Source organism: Peromyscus maniculatus, chromosome 8, assembly GCF_049852395.1.
Source record: "Peromyscus maniculatus bairdii isolate BWxNUB_F1_BW_parent chromosome 8, HU_Pman_BW_mat_3.1, whole genome shotgun sequence".
Taxonomy (NCBI): domain Eukaryota; kingdom Metazoa; phylum Chordata; class Mammalia; order Rodentia; family Cricetidae; genus Peromyscus; species Peromyscus maniculatus.
This window is the reverse complement of record NC_134859.1, coordinates 109,574,471-109,595,754: the sequence shown is the minus strand read 5'-3', so window position 1 is coordinate 109,595,754 and position 21,284 is coordinate 109,574,471. Positions and strand designations below refer to the sequence as shown.

Sequence of the window (21,284 nt, the reverse complement as noted above, 5' to 3'; positions counted from 1 at the left end):
TAAAGAATCCAGAAATACACACTGGAAAAAAAGACAGCATCTTCAACAAGTGGTTCTGATCAAACTGGATGGCTGCATGCAAAAGAATCCAAATAGATTCATATTTATCACCCTACACAAAACTCAACTGCAATTGGATCAAAGACCTCAACATAAAACCAGATATACTGAATCTGATAGAAGAGAAAGTGGGGTTTAGCCTTCAATTCATTGGCACAGATGATTTTCTGAACACACCACCATCAGCACAGGCACTAAGATCAACAATTAATAAATGGGACCTCATGAAACTGAACAGCTTCTGTAAGGCAAAGGATACTGTCATTCAGACAAAGCAGCAGTCTACAGAATGAGAAAAGATTTTTACCAACTCCCTATCTGACAGAGAACTAATATCCAAAATATATAAAGAACTCAAAAAACTAGGTATCAAAACACCAAATAATCCAATTAAAAAATAGGGTACAGAGCTAAACAGAAAATTCTCAACAGAGGAAACACAAATAGCTGAGAAACACTTAAAAGAAATGTTCACATTCTTAGGCATCAAGGAAATACAAATCAAAACTACTTTTGAGATTCCATCTTACACCTGTCAGAATGCTAAGATCAATAACGTAAGTGACAGATCATGCTGGAGAGAATTTGGAATAAGGGGAACACTCATCCATTCATGGTGGGAGTGCAAACTTGTACAGCACTTGGAAATCAATGTGATGATCTTGGGCATCACACCCAACCCACCACAAGGACACTTGCTCATGCATGTTCATTGCTGCTGTATTCATAACAGCCAGAAACTGGAAACAAGATAGATGTCCCTCAACAGAAGAATGGATAAAGAGAATGAAGAATGGATAAAGAGAATGTGGTACATTTACATAATGGAGTATTACCCAGCTATTAAAAAAAAAAAAAAAAAAGACATCATGAAATTTGCAGGCAAATGGATAGAACTAGGAAAAAAAAATCATCCTGAGTGAAGTAACCCAGACCTAAAAAGATAAATATGATATGTATTCACTTATATGTGGATATTAGCCATTAAATAAATGATAACTAAGCTACAATCTGTAGACCCAGAGAGGTTAAGTACAGAGGAAGGGACTGGGGGGACACATGGATAACCCTGGGAGGGGGAAATAGAATTGATTTTATAGGTGGACTGGGGCAGGGAAGGAGGATGGGAAATGGGAAGATCAGGTGAAGAGGATGGGAGATAGAGTTGAGGGAGGGAATGAGGGGAGAGACAACTAGAATTTGAGGGGCATTTGAGTGGTGTTATGGAAACCTAGTGTAGTGGAAACCTCCTAAAATAATATGAAAGCAATCCCAATGACGTCTCCAACTAATGAGGGAGACAGTTCCATCTGGTCATCTCTTATCACCAAATGAAGCTTCTGGTACCAGGACTGGGTTACATCCAATTGAACCATTGGCCAAAGAGGTCACAATGAAATCCCCAAAAAAACCCAGGCTGTTGCCAAGACAATGGGTTGTTCTCCACAATCTGACAGCAAGGCCCCATTGCTGAAGACAACATCCACACAACTCATTGAACATGGAGTGGTTGAGCTGGTGCCCACACAGAACCTTCACTCCTTTATTCTATACCTATGGTATGGGTAGGTACTCTGCAGGTTACCAAAAGAGACACATAAACACCAACCCAGCAATAAAACCTTTGATCAACAATCTGTTCTGTCTGCAAAATATGCTAGGGCTTGTGAGAGACCAACCAATGTCTGATTTGACTTAAGGCCCATTCCACAAGATGGAACCCATACCTGGCACTGCTTGGGTGACAAAGAACCAGACACTAGATAGCCCTGGTCTTTAAAAAAATAAAGTAACAATAAAAACGACTCCTAACGACATTCTGCTATACTCATTGGTCAGTGCCTTGGTCAGCCATTATCAGAGAAGCTTCTTTCTGCAGCAGATTGGGAACAAACACAGAGACCCACAGCCAGACATTATGCCAAGAAAGAAACCTTAGAACACATCTAAATGGGATGTCTCCATCAAATCCATCACCTCAGAGCTCAGGGAACCCCAAGCAAGAGGATGTGGAAAAAGTGTAAGAGCCAGAGGGGTGGAGGTCACCAAGAGAACAAGGCCCTCTGGACTCAACTAATCAAAGTTCACATGAACTCAGAGACTGGAGCAAGCAAGCACGGGCCCACACAATCTGCACCAGGTCCTCTGCACGTATATTACAGCTTTCAAGTTAGCATTTTTATGGGACCCCTGAGTGTGTGAACAAGTGGGTCTCTGATTCCTGTGCCTGCTCTTGGGATTCTTTTCCTTCTGTTGATTTGCCTGGTCCAACTTCAATGTGATGGGTTTTGTTTTATCTTACTATCTTTTATTTTGTTATGTCTTGTTATCTCCTAGAGACAGAAAGGGAATGGATCTGGACGGGAAGGTAGATGGAAAGGAACTAGGAGAAGCACAAAGAGGGGAAACTGTAACCAGGATATATTGTATGAAAAAAATCTACTTTTAACAAAAGGGGGAAATTTTAAAGATAAACATAATGAATAAAAATAAAGTTTAAAACTTTAGTTTAGAGTTGGGGAGATGGCTCAATGGTTAAGAACAGTGGCTGCTCTTCCTGAGGACCTGAGGTTCGAGTCCCAGCACCCACAGGGCAGCTCACAACTATCTGTAACTCCAGTTTCAGAGGATCTGATGCTTCTTCTGGCCTCCATGGGCATCATGCACATACATGGTGCAGACACACATGCAGGTAAAATATCCATACAAATAAAATAAAAATAAGCAAAAAAAGTTCAGCTGAGCATGGTGGCAAATATCTGTGCATCCTAGCATAGAGGAGGTGGGCCAGGATCATCCTAAGTTTAGGACTAGACTAAACTACCTTGCAAGGTCAAGTCCAGGCTGGGCTAAAGAAGAAGATTCTAAAGGAACAAGAAACAAAAACAGGCTGGGCCAGTGGTGGTGCACACCTTTAATCCCAGCAGAGCCAGGTGGATCTCTGTGAGTTCAAGGCCAGCCTGATCTACAGAGGGAGATCCAGGACAGGCACCAAAACTACACAGAGAAACCTTGTCTCAAAAAAAAACAGTGGGGAATGAAAAGATTCCAAAGACTGGAAGAAGAGGAGAAATGGGGAGGGAGAAATGGAAGTAGAAGAAAAAAACTTTAGTACAAAAGCAAAGGCCAATAATCGCCTGAGAAATCCATCCACAGACACTGTTCATGTTAATGTTAAACAAACAATGCCAAGAATCTCACAAGTACAAAGAAAAAAGGTCATGTTACAGAGAGTGTGATACTTAAAGTAAGAGACAGTGGGGATTATAAGCGACTGGTTATTTTTATGGTTTGAATATGAAATGTCCCCCGCACGCTGACATTTTGAATGCTTTTTCCAAAGCTGATGGAACTATTGGGGAAAGGTGCTGTAGAGCGTTTAGGGGGCCTAGCTCACAGAAACAGGTCACTAAGAAGAAAGAACAGGCCTTTAAACGTTATACTCTGGACTCTAGTTCAGGATGATCTCTGCTTCCTGGTACACTACATATAAACAATCTTCCCAATATATGTTCCCACCACAATGAAATGAGCTACTTAGTATCTTGCTCGCAATGAGGTTTCTTGTAAAATATTTTAGTCACAGCAATGCAATGTAACTAATACAGATACCAACTAAATGTTTTAAATGAACAAGACATACTCCGTCCAGCTCAAAGCAGGCTATTTTCCAGGCTATCTGGCACATCCAAGGCCCAAGAGAGGCTCTACACTGCTTGTCATGGTGGCGGCTGGCAGCGTCTTCTCTACCTCAACCTCCCACTTCCCCGAATTCCCCTCTCTCCTTGTCCCGCCTATACTTCCTGCCTGGCTGCTGGCTAATCAGTGTTTTATTTATTAACCAATCAGAGCAACACATTTAACATACAGAACATCCCACAGCACGTGGCTACAAAAAAACAACAGAAAAGTAGAGGCTACCTTGTGAGACTGCGATACATGTGTTCAATTTAATAATACCACTGAAAGCCAGGCAGTGGCACACGCCTTTAATCCCCAGGATCTCTGGGAGTTCAAGGCCAGCCTGGTCTACAAACTAAGTTCCAGGATACCCAGAGCTATTACACAGAGAAACCCTGTCTCAAAAACCCTAATGATGATGATGATGATGATAATAGCACTGAAAAAGACAAAAATATAGTATGTCACTAGAATTCATATATAGGATTTTTCTAATTTTTCTGTTCCAAATTTATTTTTCTTCATGAAATATGCCTTGCTTTATCTTTTTATTTGGTACTTTTTTTTTCTTTAGAGAGAGCATCATTATATAGTCTATGATGGCCTCCAAAGCTCATGTGATTGTCCTGCTTCACCCTCTCAAGTACGAATACTACAGTGCCATCATGTCCAGTATTCCTTGCATATATAAGCAGAAAACAGTAGCTACTTTTTCAAGCTGATGCCATCAAGAGTAAAGCTGGGAGTTGAAGAGTTAGCTCAGTGATTAAGAGCACTGGCTGTTCTTCCAGAGGACCTGGATTCAATTTCCAGTGACCACATAGTGGCAAACAACCATAGTAACTACAGTCCCAGGGGATCCAGTGTATTTTTCTGACCTCCAATGGTACTGCATGCACATGGTGCACAGACATACATGCAGGCAAAACACCCATATACATAAAAAAATTATATATATATATATATACACACACACACACACATATATATAATTTATCAAAAAATCTTAAAGAGTAAAGTTCTATCCTCATCTTTCATTTTTTTGTTGTTGTTTTGTTTTGTTTTGTTTTGAAGATGGAGTTTAAAAGTGTAGCTCTAGTTAGCCTAGAACTCACTGTATGGACCAGGCTGGCTTTGAACTCACAGAGATCTGTCTACCTACTGAGTGCTGGGATTAAATCATGAGTCACCATGCCTAGCTCCCTTATCTTTCTTTAACAGAGTTTCATTATGTTTCTGTATGTTACTGTCTAAATAGCTTTGTAACAACATAATGAAATAAAGAGTTAGAAGAGGGATCCCAGAGACCCCCACCAAACAATACAGGCTACTGCCACTGCTTTAGATACTCATTAGAACTTGATAGTAAGACTTGATTGCTCAAGACACACACTTTAATCACAGGACATAGAAAAATCAAACTGTACTGACCTGGAAGTTTCCTCCTTGCTGGCTGACTTTCATGGTGTCAAAAGGTGTTTTACAGGCTACTGAGGAAGAAAAGCCATCAACAGTCTGACCCAGATGTGAATCCTGTAAGCTATAGTAATGATTGGCCTGGCAAGATAGACCCATTGATACAAAGGTGGCATGAATATTACAGGCATAAGCAACAGCTTTCTAAATGAATTTAAGGCCCACTCCACAAGAAGGAACTCATGTCTGGTACTAATTACCTCGTCAATAACTCATGGCTGGGAAGATCATAAACCCTACTAATATTATTTGCTGAAGGAACACAGAAATCAAGCTGCCTTTGAAATACTTAGCCTTATAACCATAGACCAATAGGTTAGGAACAATAAACAACAAAAAAGACATGGAGCTGGGAAGAGAACTGGTTAGGCAATGGGGGTGTTTCCCAGAGAAGCTGGAAGTGGGAATAAGGGCATGATAGATAGCATCTAAATAAATGCATTGTGTTCATGTATAAAAATTCCAAATAATAAATAAGTTTTTTAAATAAAAGTAAAAATAAACTTTAAAAGTAAAATAATAGTTAGGAAAAAACAAAAAGTTACAGGAAAAGTCAAGCATGGTAGCTCACACTTGTAATTCCAGCAATTAGGAGACTGAGGCAAGAAGATAAGTATATCTGAAACCAACCTGGACCTCATAGTAAGCCCTAGGCCAGTCTTGGCTAATGAATAGAATTCTGTCTCAAAAACTTGGAAACAGCCGGGCAGTGGTGGCACATGCTTTTAATCCTAGCACTCCAAAGCTACAGAGAAACCTACCAAAAAAAAAAAAAAAAAAAAACTTAAAAACAAAGGTTACAGGAAGCTCTGTCCTCAAAGTTCAGCAGGTGTGGTTCCCAAGCCAGAGAAGAGCACAAAATGCTGCTGGTAATTAGTGTAACAGGGCAGACAGCATTCTAACAAAGAACAGCATACTGTGCACAGGGCCACTCTTTACTGCTGTGGGATGTCTTTCTGTACACTGAATATATGTTGCCCTGACTGGTTGATAAATAAAGCTGCATTGGCCTATGGCAAGGCAGCTTAGAGGCAGGAGGGAAATCCAGGCAGATATATGGGAAGAAGAAAGGCAGAGAGGGAGACAGAGCCGCTGCCGCCAGGAGTAGCAGGATGTGGAAGTACCGATAAGCCACGGTCACATGGCAACTCACAGATTAGTAGAAATGGATTAAGATATAAGAACTAGCTAGCAAGAAGCCTGCCATAGGCCATGCAATTGGTAATTAATATTAAGCCTCTGAATAATTATTTTATAAGCAGCTGAGGGACTGCAAGCCGGGTGGGACCACGAAGCCCCGGGCGAGGCCAGAAAAAACTTACTGCTACACTTTACCCCACCAAAAAGATGACTATGGAATACAGGTGACTCAGAACCAAGTAAACAAATTGACGGAGTACCTCTGGGGCCATTCCCAATGACCATGCCAGTCTACTCAAACACCCTGGGTACTCACACAGCTCAGGCCAGTGGCTGCACTACACATGCAGTGCACAGATCTGGCAATAGCCTCTCCCAGGTGGGTACCAGCTACACCAAATGAAACAGTCATTCTGTTCACATCAGCACTAAATGGCACTGAGGTTCTGATGCTCCAGGCTGTGGCTTTTCCTGTAGGATCCCAAGAAGTGAACAAAAAGTTTTGAGTTTTACCGTCTGTGGCCCACAGATACTCCATGGAGTAAAGCTTGGCATAAATCTACCACCATCAGTATGTTTAGTAATAAGAACAAGCAGTGAATACAGGGTAGACAATAAGGCTGGTGAAATGGCTCAGTAGATAAAAGTACACACACACACACACACACACACACACACACACACACGGAGTAAACAAACGTAATATTTTTATTAAGTGTATTTTTTTATCTTTAAACAGACAATAGTTTTCATTTAACAAAGTTAACAAACATTTGCAAAGTCTCATCCAGCTGGCAAATACTAAAAAGGGAAATTTCATTTTACTTAACTTTTGCAGTGACTATATTTCAAACCCCTAAAAAAAAAAATAATAACCTCACGTCACTTATTCAGGAATGGCCATGTTAATCTTGGTAACCAAACAGGAAGAAGGCCATCTGCATATCCAGCAATAATTATACAGTCACATCTATGTTAGGAAAAGATAGATTCCAGGAGCACTCAGGGGTACAGTGCTGTGGAAGGGTCTGTATGTCAAATTGCTCTGATTGGTCAATAAATAAAACACTGATTGGCCAGTGGCCAGGCAGGAAGTATAGGCGGGACTAACAGAGAAGAGAATTGAGAGAATTCTGGGAAGTGGAAGGCTAAGGAGGGAGACACTGCCAGCCACTGCCATGACAAGGAGCATGTGAGGATGCCGGTAAGCCACGAGCAAGGTACAGATTTATGGAAATGGATTAATTTAAAATATAAGAACAGTTGGCAAGAAGCCTGCCATGGCCATACAGTTTGTAAGCATTATAAGTCTCTGTGTTTACTTGGTTGGGTCTGAGCAGCTGTGGGACTGGCGGGTGACAAAGATTTGTCCTGACTGTGGGCAAGGCAGGAAAACTCTAGCTACAGTACAGCAACTCAGCCAAGCAGAACATATGGTCACCAGACATGCACCAGAATACAAGCGATACCTCCCAGAGCAAGAAAGGAGATAGGGTTACAGTCTTCAAACTGTATGAATTCCTTTTGTTATGGTTTGAATCCTAAATATCCTGCAAGATAATTCAAAGCTGCTTGTTGGCTGATGGGGCTTTTCAGATTGTCTAGATTATGAAGGCTCTAAACTCAACAGAGACTAATTCACTAATGGGTTCATAATTTGATGGTTTTATTGATAGTACATGCTGGCCTAGTTGGAGGAAATACATCATTTAGGATATTCCCTGAGAGAGCTGTATTTATCCCTGATGGGTCTGTCTGTATGTCCATCTCTCTCTACTACCCAGATACCATGTGGTCAGCAACTCTGTTCTATCCTCTCTGCTATGTTCTGACACAGCACAAGCCCAAAGTGTCTTTTCCTACACCACAGAGGTAGATCAATGCCTAAAACGGCTTACCATGGACTAAAGACCATAAACCATGAGCCGAAATAGCCTTTTCCTCCTCCGACTTTTCTCAGGTATTTTTCCACAGCAATAAGAGGTAAGTAACATTTTTATAAAGTTGTCATCTTTTCAGATCTTGATAAAGGAGAAAGTAGCCGTTGGGAGATTTTCCCTCCCATGTGAGGAGGCCCTAAGAAAGAGGCCTTAGCTGGGCACAGTGGCACATACCTTTAATCTCAGCCTGATTCTACATAATGAGTTCCAAGATAGCCAGAGCTACACAGTAAGACTGTCTCAAAAACAAAACAAAACAAAAGAGGCCTTGCCAGTTCCAAGGGACTAAAGTGTTCCTCCCCGCTCTTGCCTTCTCGGATCCATACCTCATTACTGGGTCAAGCTTTCTAAGATGACATCCAAGGTTGTCAACTGCCAAAAAAAAAGTCTCTTCCCACTTTACAGAGGTGAACAGCATTTGAGGTGCCAACCATTATCTAGTCAAAACGACAAGACCTTACAACCAACTTTCAGCTTTCACCAATTCAGGAGGAAAAATGCTGAAATTTCTAACTTATGTAACCATAAACATATTTAAAATACACATCATTAGGAATCCTAACATCTCCCAGAAGTCATATGTTGCTAAATAAAAATCCCAGTACCAACTGTCAGGTGTGGTACATATGCCTTTAAACAGCACTTACAGCAATAGTTCTAAACCTTCCTAACACTGCGACCCTTTAATACAGTTCCTTATGTTGTGGTAACTCCAACCATAAAATTGTTTTCATTGCTACTTCATAACTGTACTTTTGGTTGTGAATTATAATGTAAATATCTGATATTCAGGACATCTGATATGCAATCCCTATATAAGGGTCATTCAACACCCAACCACTGATTTAGAGGGAGCCAGATCTCTGAGTTTAAGGCCAGCCTGGTCTACACAGCAAGTTCCTGGACAACCCAATACCAAGTATGGGATACCTCCCCTTGAGTTGTTGGTCAGAGGTATCCCAGAGACCCTAAAAACAATACAGGCCATTTTCATTGGTCTTGGTTGCCCACCAAAACTTTCATGGTAAGACCCTATTGTTGAAGACACCACACACAATGGTCAAAAGACATGAAGAAATTAAGATGGTATTGACCAGAAAGTTTCTTCACTGCTGGCTAGCTTCTATAGTACTAGAAGTTACTATGTAGGTGGCAGTGGATTGGTGGGAGAGTCACCAACAATCTTACCCAGCCTTGAACCCTGTAAACTATAACACTGATAGAATAGCAAGATATGCCCAGAGGTACAATAGTGACGTGAATTAGTACAATCAACTGCTTTCTAATCGGATTTAAGGCCCAATCCACAAGAGTACCATATGCCTGGTACTGTAAATTTAGCCAAGAACTCCTGGGAGTTCACAGGACCCAGGATGAACCAACTATTATCCTGCTAAATGTACGTATTATCAAACTGTCCTCTAAACTCATCTCTCTCTACCCATAGATTAGCACAGCTCTCAGACCTTACCAGAGAAGTTTCTTTGTGCAGTAGATGATGGTTAATACAGAAACTCACAACTGATCAAAGTAAAGAAAATAAGTGTCAATGGAGTGCTCAGTCACAGATGGAATATCTGTATCACACACACACCACAAACTCACTCACACCCATGTGTTTTCTAGACACGACAGGACCACTGCTCTCATGAACTCACAGTAACTATTTAGCTGCTGCACACAACCTGCACAAATCAAGCCCGTCAACATGATACCATGAAGCGGGAAGGGGCTCATGAGTACCAACATCTAACTGAGGAGCTATAGACAGTTGATTGCTTCTAGGAGAGGAAAAAAATCAGTCCTCTTTAAGGGTATGGACCCTGGAAGGCTAACCACGCTCCAGTGGACTATCCCATTCCCATGAATATTCAGGTAACATTGGGGAATTTTGGTGTTAGTTTTTAAAAAAAGGATACCAAGTGTGGGAGGGTAGGTTTTGTATATCAATTTCCTCCCAGATAAAACCATATATCTCAAGACACAGGATGTTGGGGCTGGAGAGACAGCTCAGAGGTTAAGGGCACTGGCTGCTCTTCAAAGAACCTACGATTCCATTCCCAGAACCCACATACATGGGGGATCACAACCATATGTAATTTTAATTTCATAGAATTCAACACCTTCTTCTGACCTCCACAAGCAATGCACACACAGTACAAAGACACAGATGCATGCAAAACATCTATACACATAAAATAAACCTTTTTTAAAAAAAAGTTAAATCTAAAACAAAAAAAAAAGGGGGGGCACAGAATGTTAAAAAGGAAGAAAAACAAGATGTTCTAAAGAAAGGTGAATACTCCATCCTGTATCACGCTCCTTAAGCTCAGTAAGTCCTGAAACTCACTAGATTCATTTAGGCCCTCCCTCTCCAAGCATATATAAGCAGCAAGGACTACTGACAGACATTCTTAGACAAGCAAACTGCCTGGGAGAAGCAGAGACCAGGAGAACTACCTGGAAAAGCTCAGATAAGCTGAGCTACCTGGAAAAGACAGTTTCCAACTTGTTGAACTGCCTACAGATTTTATTCAATGTGCTCCAAGTTTCCTGAGCTGTCAATTATGCTGGAGTGGGCTTTGGTGATGAAGCTGTCTTGAGTTGTTTCTGTTCCTGTAAGTAACCCTTCACCCATACGCCTGTAAATAATCACAATGAAACTCACTAGCTAACCAAGCTGCACATTGGTGGCATTCATATTTGATCTGTCATTATAAATTTCCTATCTGAAGCTGAGTAGACACTTGTTCAGGTCTTCCCAGGAACAGTGTCACAGAACAGTAGGAATAGATGAATCTGAGAAAAGTTAGGAAGAAGAGTAGGGAATAAATATGATCAAAATCTATTATATGAAATTCTCCAAGAACAGTATTTTTTAATGTTTTTTAATTTTTATTTCTTTTTTATGGTGTTTTGCCTGCATGTATGTCTGTGTGAGGGTGTCAAGTCCTCTGGAACTGGAGTTACACACAACTGTGAGCCACCATGTGGGTGCTGGGAATTGAACTCAAATCCTCTGGAAGAACAGCCAGTGCTCCTAACCACTGAGCCATCTCACCAGCCCCAAGAATAATATGTTTAAAAAAAATCCTAACATTCTCAAATTTCACAAAACAAGTTCTCTCAGACTGGCATGTATGTCTGAGACAACCCAAGCAGGTTGTGTTGATCATCTTAGCTCATCAGAGAAACCATCTCCTACTTGCATTTTTAGCTACACAGGACATTTGCAAGGGGTTTTGTTTTCTTTTTTGTTTTTGTATTTTTGTTTTTTGTCAGAACCCAAGGTTTTACCCAGTGAACTACACTATAACCCTGTCTGAGGATTTCATTCCCAAACCATACCCATGTGTGTCCATGATCTTTACAAATCCCAACATAAACTGCTCCTGAGATGACTCTAAAAAGCTCACAGCTGCTGCCACCTAGGGGGAGCACCACAATACAGAAAGGAATCCCAGTTGCGCTTGTACTAAGTATATTTCTCTTCAAAGGCCTATAAAGTATCCCTCTGAGTCCCAAACCAGCACCAGGCAGCCCAACAAATCATAAACTCATATTAAGGAATCCTACCAGCCCTAAACTGGTACCAGGTGACCCCTGTGAGTGACACAAACTAGTGCCAGTCAACTCCATAAGCCCAAAGCAGCACAAAGGGTGGTCACTTCTCATTCAGATGTCTTCTATGACCAACCAGAGCTGCCTGTTCCCTCAGAGAAGGCAACAGGATCTATGCAGTATAAAAACCTGGAAGAGACTTCATCTGAGAATAGACACACACAAAGCATGTAACAGTGTATGAGACAGACAGGCTTAGAATTTACCAGGCACAACAGCCCTGCACAGCTGACAAGACTTACTTGGATACAAGCACAGCCGCTGCATCTCGTGCCTTGTCGCTGACCACCAAATAGGACTGCAAGAATTTGACAAATTTCAATTTAGTATTCTTTTATTTTCTAGATTTCCTACAATTACGTAGTATTTATACAATATTCAAAATTATATGTAAAATGAAGTTTCCCTAACAATTGCCCCTAAAGCCCTTTATAATATCACCATTATGTTTAACAAATATTTGTATTATCTATAAAGAAATGAGATTTGCTAAAGTAATTTATCTAATCTCTACATAACTTATCACAATTTCATAGTAAGCCAAGATATCACTGATAGCAGATGTCAGTCAAGCAAATGTAAATAAATACACCAAAAGTTTATCTAACTAAACTCATTTCAAGACAACTACACACGAACAAGTGCACACTTAACTGTTAAAGGTCTATATGATCATAGTTACCTCTGCTATTTGCAGAATACGGTCCATTATGGGTATTCGTGTTTCTCCAGGTTGAGTAGGGAGGTTCCCATCAAGGCGTGAAAAATCAAAAGGGATCAAGCAGGTCACAGAGAGCCACAATAAAAGCATGTAGCGTGTTTCCCATGTCTAAGGAATTAAATCACAGTCAGAATGATTCCAGTATAGAAGACAAAGCTTCTGGGTATGATGGTGCACACCCTGAATCCCAGCACTCGGAAGGCAAGGAAGGTGGATTGCTCTGAGTTCCAGGTCGGCCTGATTCACATAAGTTCCAGGCCAGCCAGGGCTACATAGTAAGACCTGATCTCAAAAAAAAAAAAAAAAAGAAAAAGAAAAAGCCACCAGGCATTCCACCTCCATTCAGAAGGCTCAGTCATGAGGATCTCAAATTCAAAGCCAGCCCATACCACATAGTAAGTTCTAGGTTAGTCTGGACTACATAACAAGAACCTATAATAATGCCAAATAATAATTAAAGAGAGAGAGAACAAAATCCAACCACATTCCACTGACCATTATATTGGCCTTCCCACCAACCCAATGCCTACCACAGGCCCGTAGACACCATCAACTCCACACTCACTATAAGCACAACTCTGTGCTGTGCCTTTAAGTCTTCCTAGAGCACCATGGACCTATCTATGGTGGTCTTAAAGACTTGGCACAGTCACACTGAGTTAAAAAGCATACTCTTTGCTTTTCAGAGGACATGTTCTAAAAGAGAACAACTTAAAGCCAACATGTGTAGAAGCTAAAGAAGAATCAGAAGGAATTTTTTTAAAGCAGTCTAAAATAAAAACCAAAGAAAGTTGGAAAACAAGAGCTGCCAGTGACACTGGAGCAGCAGGGAGGGCTTGGAAAGGACTCACCTCATGGTCTTTAGGATTCTGACCTGTGAACATATCTAACACAGGCTGAACATCAGCTACTTCATGAGGAAATAGACGCAGAAATACTTTATATCCGCGAACCTGCCAAATAAAGACATTAGAATATAAATAATACAGACTATACTATATAATAGAAAACAAAAGAGCAGCAAAGTTATCTTGATACTTTCATCAAAAACCACTGTCTATGTCCCCCAATGACTGAGGAGATTCTGTCACACTGCAGTGACACAACTCAGCAAGACCAAAGAGACAAGAAAGCTATCTTTATTTTTATTTATTCATTAAATATGTTCTGTCCCAATATGGCTAACAAATCATACTGTGTGCATCAGCAATATAAGTACGTTACAAACTAAAAACTTCTGCTTCTATCCTGTTCAGAGATTAATCCCTGACATTTATGAAAACGAAGCCCCTATGCACTTCAAATGGCCCCACCAACACTTCTATAGAACATGCAGCATTATCTCAACAGCCAAATGCCTCACCCTGCTATACAGTAAAAATGCTAGGACATATTCCCCCGAGACTCACAAACTTCACACAGAAATGACTCCAAGTCACTCCCACATCTCTAAGTCTGGGGCCAGCACATGGGCATCACTGGAGAACTTGCAGAAAAAGCAGATCACCAGCCCCAGACCTTCTTCCTCAGAGCTGTAGCCTAAGTAAGACTCCCCAGTAAATTCATCCCCATACTATAGCTTATGAGGCACTTCTATTGCTGGGTGTGGTGGCACACACCTTTAATCCCAGCACTCAGGAGGGAGAAGCAGGTGGATCTCTGTGAGTTCGAGGCCAGCCTGGTCTACACAGTGAGTTCTATGACAGCCAGGGCTACACAGTGAGATCCTGTCCAGGGGAAGAGGGAGAGGAAACACTTCTATTTCCATCAAGCTTTTCTGCTTTTTCCTTATTCTAACTAAAGGACCTCAAGATCATTAAGACCCAAGACCCAACACATACCAAAAAGAAAATGAAAACCCACAACTTATGCTGAAGAACCATGCTCTCCAAGAAATAATACTTAAGGAGCTAACTTCTAGAGCAATTAGATAAGAAAATCTGTCTACTCTCGAGTGCTGCACAAATGTTACCTTGGTGATGATATAAAGAAATTTAAAAGCCAGATGCACAAGGGCAGGCAGAGATGTCTCATCCTGTACTAGGTCCAACAATGAGTTCATCATCCACTCTAGGGAAAAACAGATATGAAATACTTACCATAAATTAAACATCAACAGGGAAATGAAAATGGTCTTATTTAGGACATAAAAATGCATCAGTATTAGTAAGCCTATTTAACCAAGTATCAACACAACAAAGAAGTACATGTTCATATCAGCCATCACTGAAAGAATGGTACCCACCTTAACACTCACTCCCATTTTTAAAATACAGCTAAATACTGTTAGCTGACAGTCAGGTAATGTAAGAGCTCCAGCCACACTCCACTGACCATCCTATTGGCCTCCCTACCAATCCAATGACAAAATATATCCTTATATACCATCAACCACATCCTCAGCACAAGCAAGACTCTGGGCTGTGTCCTGTGAGTCTTCCTAGGGCACCATGGACATGAGGTGGTCTTGGAGATCTAGCACTGTCACCACGAGTGAAAAGGCACACTCTTTGCTTTACAGGCCACATTTTAAAGAATAAATACATAAAGATTATAGAGTTCCTCCCTTTTTATTTCTTTTTGTTGTTGTTGTTGCATTTTTTTGTGGGTTTTATTGTTTTTTGGTTGTTTGGCTAGGTTTTGTTTGTTTGTTTGTTTGTTTGTTTTATGAGACATGATTTCAACATGTAATGCTAGCTGGCCTAAAATTCCCTATGTAGATCACACTGTCCTTGAACTCACAGAGATCTGCCTGCCTCTGCCTCCCTAGTGTTTGAACCAAAGGGGTGCACTACCATGCCCAGCATCATTTTTTTATTTCTTTAAAAAACATCTGAGTGTCATCTAGAGAAATGACTCAGCAGTTAAGAGTCCTTATTGCTCTTGCAGAAGACTAGAATTTGGTTTCCCTGTAACTCCAGCTCCAGGGTTTCAAGCCTCCCCAAGCACCAGTACATACTCACACATATATAAACATAATTAAAAATAAAATCTTAAAAAAAAAAAAAAAAATTGAGGGCCTGAAGAGATGACTCAGCAGTTAAGAGCACTGACTGCTACTCTTCCAAAAGAACAAGGCTTGATTCCCAGCACCAACATGGTGACTTACATCATCTGTAACTCCAGCTGCAAGGTCTCCAATGCCCTCTTCATACCATCATAGGCACTGTACATGTGCACATGTGGTGCACAGACACACTTGCAAGCAAAATTCCCATACACATAAAATAAAAATATATCTTTTGTTTAAAAATTAAATGTGGGCTGGAGAGATGGCTCAGAGGTTAAGAGCACTGCCTGCTCTTCCAGAGGTCCTGAGTTCAATTCCCAGCACCCACATGGTAGCTCACAACCATCTGTAATGAGATCTGGCTCCCTCTTCTGGCTGGCAGGCAGAACACTGTCTACATAATAAATAAATAAATAAATAAATAAATAAATAAATAAATAAATAAATAAGTAAGTAAGTAAATAAAATCCTGTCTTGAAAAGGGGGAAAAACCAAGTAAACAAAAGATAAATAAAATAAATAAATAAATAAAAATTAAATGTTTAAGGCAAAACTCATAACAAATATGAAAGCAAGTTGTGTGACAAGGTAGCAAAGTACCACAAAAAAACAGAAGGAAGAAACAAAAGCATCTTCTGAAAATTTCCCCACCATTATATTATTTGAGGGTAGATTGTATTAAGTTCAGGGTATAAATGATAAATCCTGGAAAAAAGAAAAACAAAAACTACTGAGTATATAGTGAAGATAAAATAAAATACCAAGCCAGTGACAGATGTCTTTTAATCCCAGCACTCGAAGGCAGAAGCAAATGGGTCTCTGTGAGTTTAAGGCCAGCCTGGTCCACATAACAAGTTCCAAACCAGCCAGGACTACATAGTGAGACCTTGTCTCAAAATAAATAAATAAACACCAAAAGGTATTAAATTAATACAAAACAGAGTAAATAAAAATGGAAGAAAGAACCCAAGAAAGAAATGGATAAAGAGAAAGTAAGTCCCAACAGAGGTGATTAAACCTTGCCATGTTGTCGGCATTACTAAATGAAAATACCCTAATGGCTATTGAAAGATAAGGACTGGCAGGCTGAATCCAGACAAAAAGGAGACACACACAGTATTTACTATCAGGAGAGACTTAAGAACCAATAACATTACAAAACCTAGAGGACATTTCTAATTACAAAGATCAATTCATTGTGAAGACTAATTCAGTAAGTGATACAACAAATCCCAGAACATCAAAATAGAGCAAAAAACAAAAGCAGAAACAGGACCAAGTACACAGAAAATCAGTAAGGATATTAACAGCACCATCATCCACCTTAGTCCACAGTATAAAAGACACTTTTTTCAAATACAGTGGAAGATTCAAAAAAGCAGACTATGGGCTATGTCATAGTCTTAGTAAAAAAGTACATTTTGCACCTAACAAATGCAGAGTGGGGTAAGACTACTTCCCATTGAAACCAGAGAGGGTGACTAGAGGGGCTCAAGTATCGGGGATCCTCATTCATTACTGGTGAAGATGCAGAATGACTCAACTTCTATAGAATAGTATGACAAGACACTCACTCACTATACAACCCAGAAATTCCACTCTCAAGATAGTCACCTAAGAGAAACAAAAACAAGTCTACCCAAAGATGGTACATACAAATTTAAAGCAGCATTATTCATAAGAGCCAAATTGGAATCTCATAAAAACATCTCCTCTATATGAATCTGTGTGTTGAACAGAGCTCCCAGGAGCTCTGTTAGGTCTGGAGAGTGAAAAAACAATGGTGAAGTTCATCTACACTAATGAAAGGACTAGAAAATCGTAAAATAAATAGGTGTGATGCTAGATAAAATATACCATAAAGCAACTAACAAAAACAAATGATACAGGGGAAAAAGTATAAACATGGACAAATTGAAACAGAACAGAAAGTCTAAGACCCAAAGCTAGTCTATATGAGCACTGAATACAGGACTTAAAATAGCAGTTCAGGGCTGAAGAGCTGGCTCAATGGTTGAGAGTGCTTGCTACTCTCACAGAGGACCAAGTTTGGTTCCCAGAACCCACGCTGGATAGCTAACGGCTGCCTGTAAGCCCAAGAACTGACACATGTACGTACACAGAAATAAAAATTATATTAAAAAATTGTATTTCAAACAGGGGGAAAGGCTAGATCAATCAGTTAATGAGCCTTGCATAATCAGTTAAAAAGAGTTAGATTCTGGGCTTACTACCAAAGATCAAACACAAGGAAGAGACTGAGCTTGGTAGCAGAGGTCTACAATCTTAGCAGTAGGCTGAAGCAGGAAGATCTTAAGTTCAAAGCCAGTCTAGATTATACAATGAAACCCTGTCTCAGAAACAAAAACCAAACCACAACATACAAACAAACAAACAAAAATGAAAGAAAGAAAGAAGGAAGGGAGGGAGGGAGGGAGGGAGGGAGGGAGGGAGGGAGGAAGGAAGGAAGAAGGGATCGATCTGATACCATTCAAACTCAAACATATTCAACCTCAATGGATAACACACCACACATAATGAAGTCACAAAATGTGCCCCACACAGAAAAGGATTAGCACAAGCAAGCATCTTCTTCTTCTAAAAGGGACCTATTTCTATTTCTCAGAAGATAATGAACAATAAAAGTCATTAAGAACTGGATGGCGCCAGGTGGTGGTGGTGGTGCATCCTTTAATTAAAGCACTTGGAGAGCAGAGGCAAGGTTTCTGAGTTCAAGGCCAGCCTGTTCTACAGAGCGAGTCCCAGGACATCCAGGGCTACAGAGAGAAACTCTGTCTAAAAAAAACAAACAAAAAAGCATTGATGGCACAAAGTAAGCATCACACTCTGGGCTCCACAGCAATAAGGGCAGAGCTACAGGTCCAAAGCTGTCACCCGAAAAGGTCAAACAGCTCCTTTCATGTCCTGGACAGGGCCCACCTGTTCCATGGGGACAACTAGGATTCCAAAACTATCAGAAGAGGCCCAGAACCCACTATTCTGATACCCTCAGCATAGCCAACCCTTCAGCCTGACATCAACCACCTGCCTGCAACTGGTCCTCCCAAAGACCCATCTTCAAGAGGTTCAGGGGAGGAAGTGTTTAAATCCTGCCTGCATCTCATCAGCTATGTGGCATGGAACAAGTTACTTAACCTCTCAGATTTGTGCTTCAATTTCCCCATTTGTAAAGTGTAGCTTAGGATAAGTGACCTTCCATGGGGACTGTGAGGTTACTACAATGATTAAATCAGTTGGATATCTCTCTCTCTCTCTCTCTCTCTCTCTCTCTCTCTCTCTCTCTCACACACACACACACACACACACACACACACACACACACACACACACAAAGGAAAAAACAGAATAAGACCAAAAAAAAAAAAAAAATTACCAATACTTGAAGCCAGCCCAGGTTATATAGCAAGACCCTATGAAAAAAAAAAAAAAGAAAGAAAGAAAAGAAAAGAAAAGAAAAAAAAAAACCAAGCCCGAAGTTGTGGTTCACATCTGTAATTCCAGTACTTGGGAGTTTGAGGCTAGAGACCTGCCATGAATTTAAGGCCAGGGCTACATTGCAAGACTGTCTCAAAACAGAAGAAAAGATCCAAACAAGAATATAATTAACATGAAAACAGGTTCAAATATAATGAAAACAATGAAAAGCCAACAAAAATCACTCTCTGTTGCTAAAATTCCTTCTTGGGGTAGATGTAAGCAACATCTACTTCTCCTCTAAGATCTCAAGAGCAAACCAAGGTACTAGTCCATCAAAGTTCACTCTAGGGAACCCATGAGCATATATTGGGCCTCTTTGCAGAACATTGGTGAGAGGTTACTTACTGGAATGCAGGTACCTCTCAAAAAGTCTTTACCCAAAAGAGATGATGACTTTCCCATAGCCACACAGATGGGAGCCTCCCTCCCCTAGTCTTGCCTGGCCTATATACTCTAGGGCCTAGAGTATACATATATATGTAGAGAGAGAACAGTATATAATATGTAGAGAATATATACATATTATGTATATATTATATATATTATAGAGAACAATGGTTCTTAACCTTCCTAATGCTGCGACCCTTTAATACAGTTCCTTACGTTGTGATGACTCCCAACCATAAAATTATTTCATTGCTACTTCATAACTATAATTTTACTGTTATGAATCACAATATAAATATCTGATATTCAGGGTATCTGATATGTGACCCCTATGGCAGTCAAGACCCACAGGTTGTGAACCTAGCGTCTAGGCCCTCCCCAAGGCCACCTGCAATTAGGGCAATGCTGCATACAACAGGGGGTAGAGAGCCAGGGTACTCAGGTAAGGGTCTACAGATCTTGCCTCCATATGAGGGAATGTAAAAAGTCAACAAGCCCAGCTGGAATAATCTTTTGCAAGTGTACACAGCTGAACTCCACAGATGGTATCTCACAGGACAGCCTTGAACAACACTCTCCTTATACTAAAGACATTAGACCAAGCCTTAGTGTCTCTATCTCTAAAATGGAGATGACAGATGACCTCATCAACTGCTGTGTAGGTAAAATGGGACTTTTGTAAAGCACATGATCCTGCATGACAGTTACCAGAACAGAACAGCTGTTCACATAACAAATTAAACACACATAAGGAGAAAAGATGTGTTCTTTAAATAGCAACGAGCAGTTGTAGCTTAGACACATCTGCACACAATCTAGATTGACAGCTGAACTTCCAACTTCATTATCACAGGTCCATAAAACCAAAGGGCAGACAAAAGACACAGCTCTAGAGACACTTCATCTGACACCTTCTGCTGGTAGCACACAGAGATGCCAGCAGTACACACAAGGCCTTCGTGGTGATCTGATATTGAACTATCAAAATCACCAGCTTCTATGCTTACCAAGGTGTGGGTCCAGGAGGTGAGGCTGCTCCTGGTATTTGTCCATAATTACTAAAAGGAAAATAACATGAAAATCAAATCAGTTGGCCTTATAAACTCTCTTATTGCCTCTGAGTAACTCTCATGAGACAGCTCCCCTTTTCCTAGCCTTTGTATCTCCCAGGGGCACACCTGACCTCTTCTTGCTGACAGATGCCCAACACTGTCAGGTGACCACACCTTCCTCTTGAATCCTCTTCTCACACCTTCTGACACCATAACTGGTTTTCTTTCCCACCCTTTCTTTACTCTCCACAACTCCACCTCCCCTTGTTAGCCCCCCACCCCCAAGCACAATGCTCTCTCATTCCAACAGTCTTCAAACCAATGACTGCACAACCTCCCTAACCCAGGCCAACTGCCTTCCACCCCTAATAGCAACTTAATCTGCTTCTACCCAATCCAATGATTTCTCTGCCTCTGAAATTCTCACCTGCAACTTCAGACTCCCTTCACTAAGTCCACCATCCTGTCTTTCCCTAAAGCTTCAAACCAAGACAGAAATCGTGGAGAGAATTTTCTTAGCTAAGGAATCCACAAAGACGATTTTCTCAAGTACAAAGCTAATTATCGAAGGGCTCATTTGGACACTGCCCTAGTTTGCTTTCTGTTCCTGTGACAAAACTGACCAAAACCAACTTGAAAATGGGATTCTTTGGCTTACACAGCCAATCACTGATGGGAGTTAAGGAATGAATTTAAGC

At 40.6% G+C, this 21,284-nt stretch overlaps 1 protein-coding gene across 1 annotated transcript in view; it reads right to left on the bottom strand.

The window, feature by feature from the left end:
* Tbcd (tubulin folding cofactor D) overlaps positions 1 to 21,284 on the bottom strand; it is a 167,564-nt gene that overhangs the window by 145,368 nt on the left and 912 nt on the right. The window contains exons 2-6 of the mRNA XM_006987624.4: positions 20,542 to 20,592; positions 14,612 to 14,709; positions 13,491 to 13,592; positions 12,601 to 12,747; positions 12,161 to 12,216 (exon numbers count right to left, since the gene is read on the bottom strand). Coding sequence (XP_006987686.1) covers positions 12,161 to 12,216; positions 12,601 to 12,747; positions 13,491 to 13,592; positions 14,612 to 14,709; positions 20,542 to 20,592 — 454 coding nt within the window. The remainder of the gene's footprint in view (positions 1 to 12,160; positions 12,217 to 12,600; positions 12,748 to 13,490; positions 13,593 to 14,611; positions 14,710 to 20,541; positions 20,593 to 21,284) is intronic.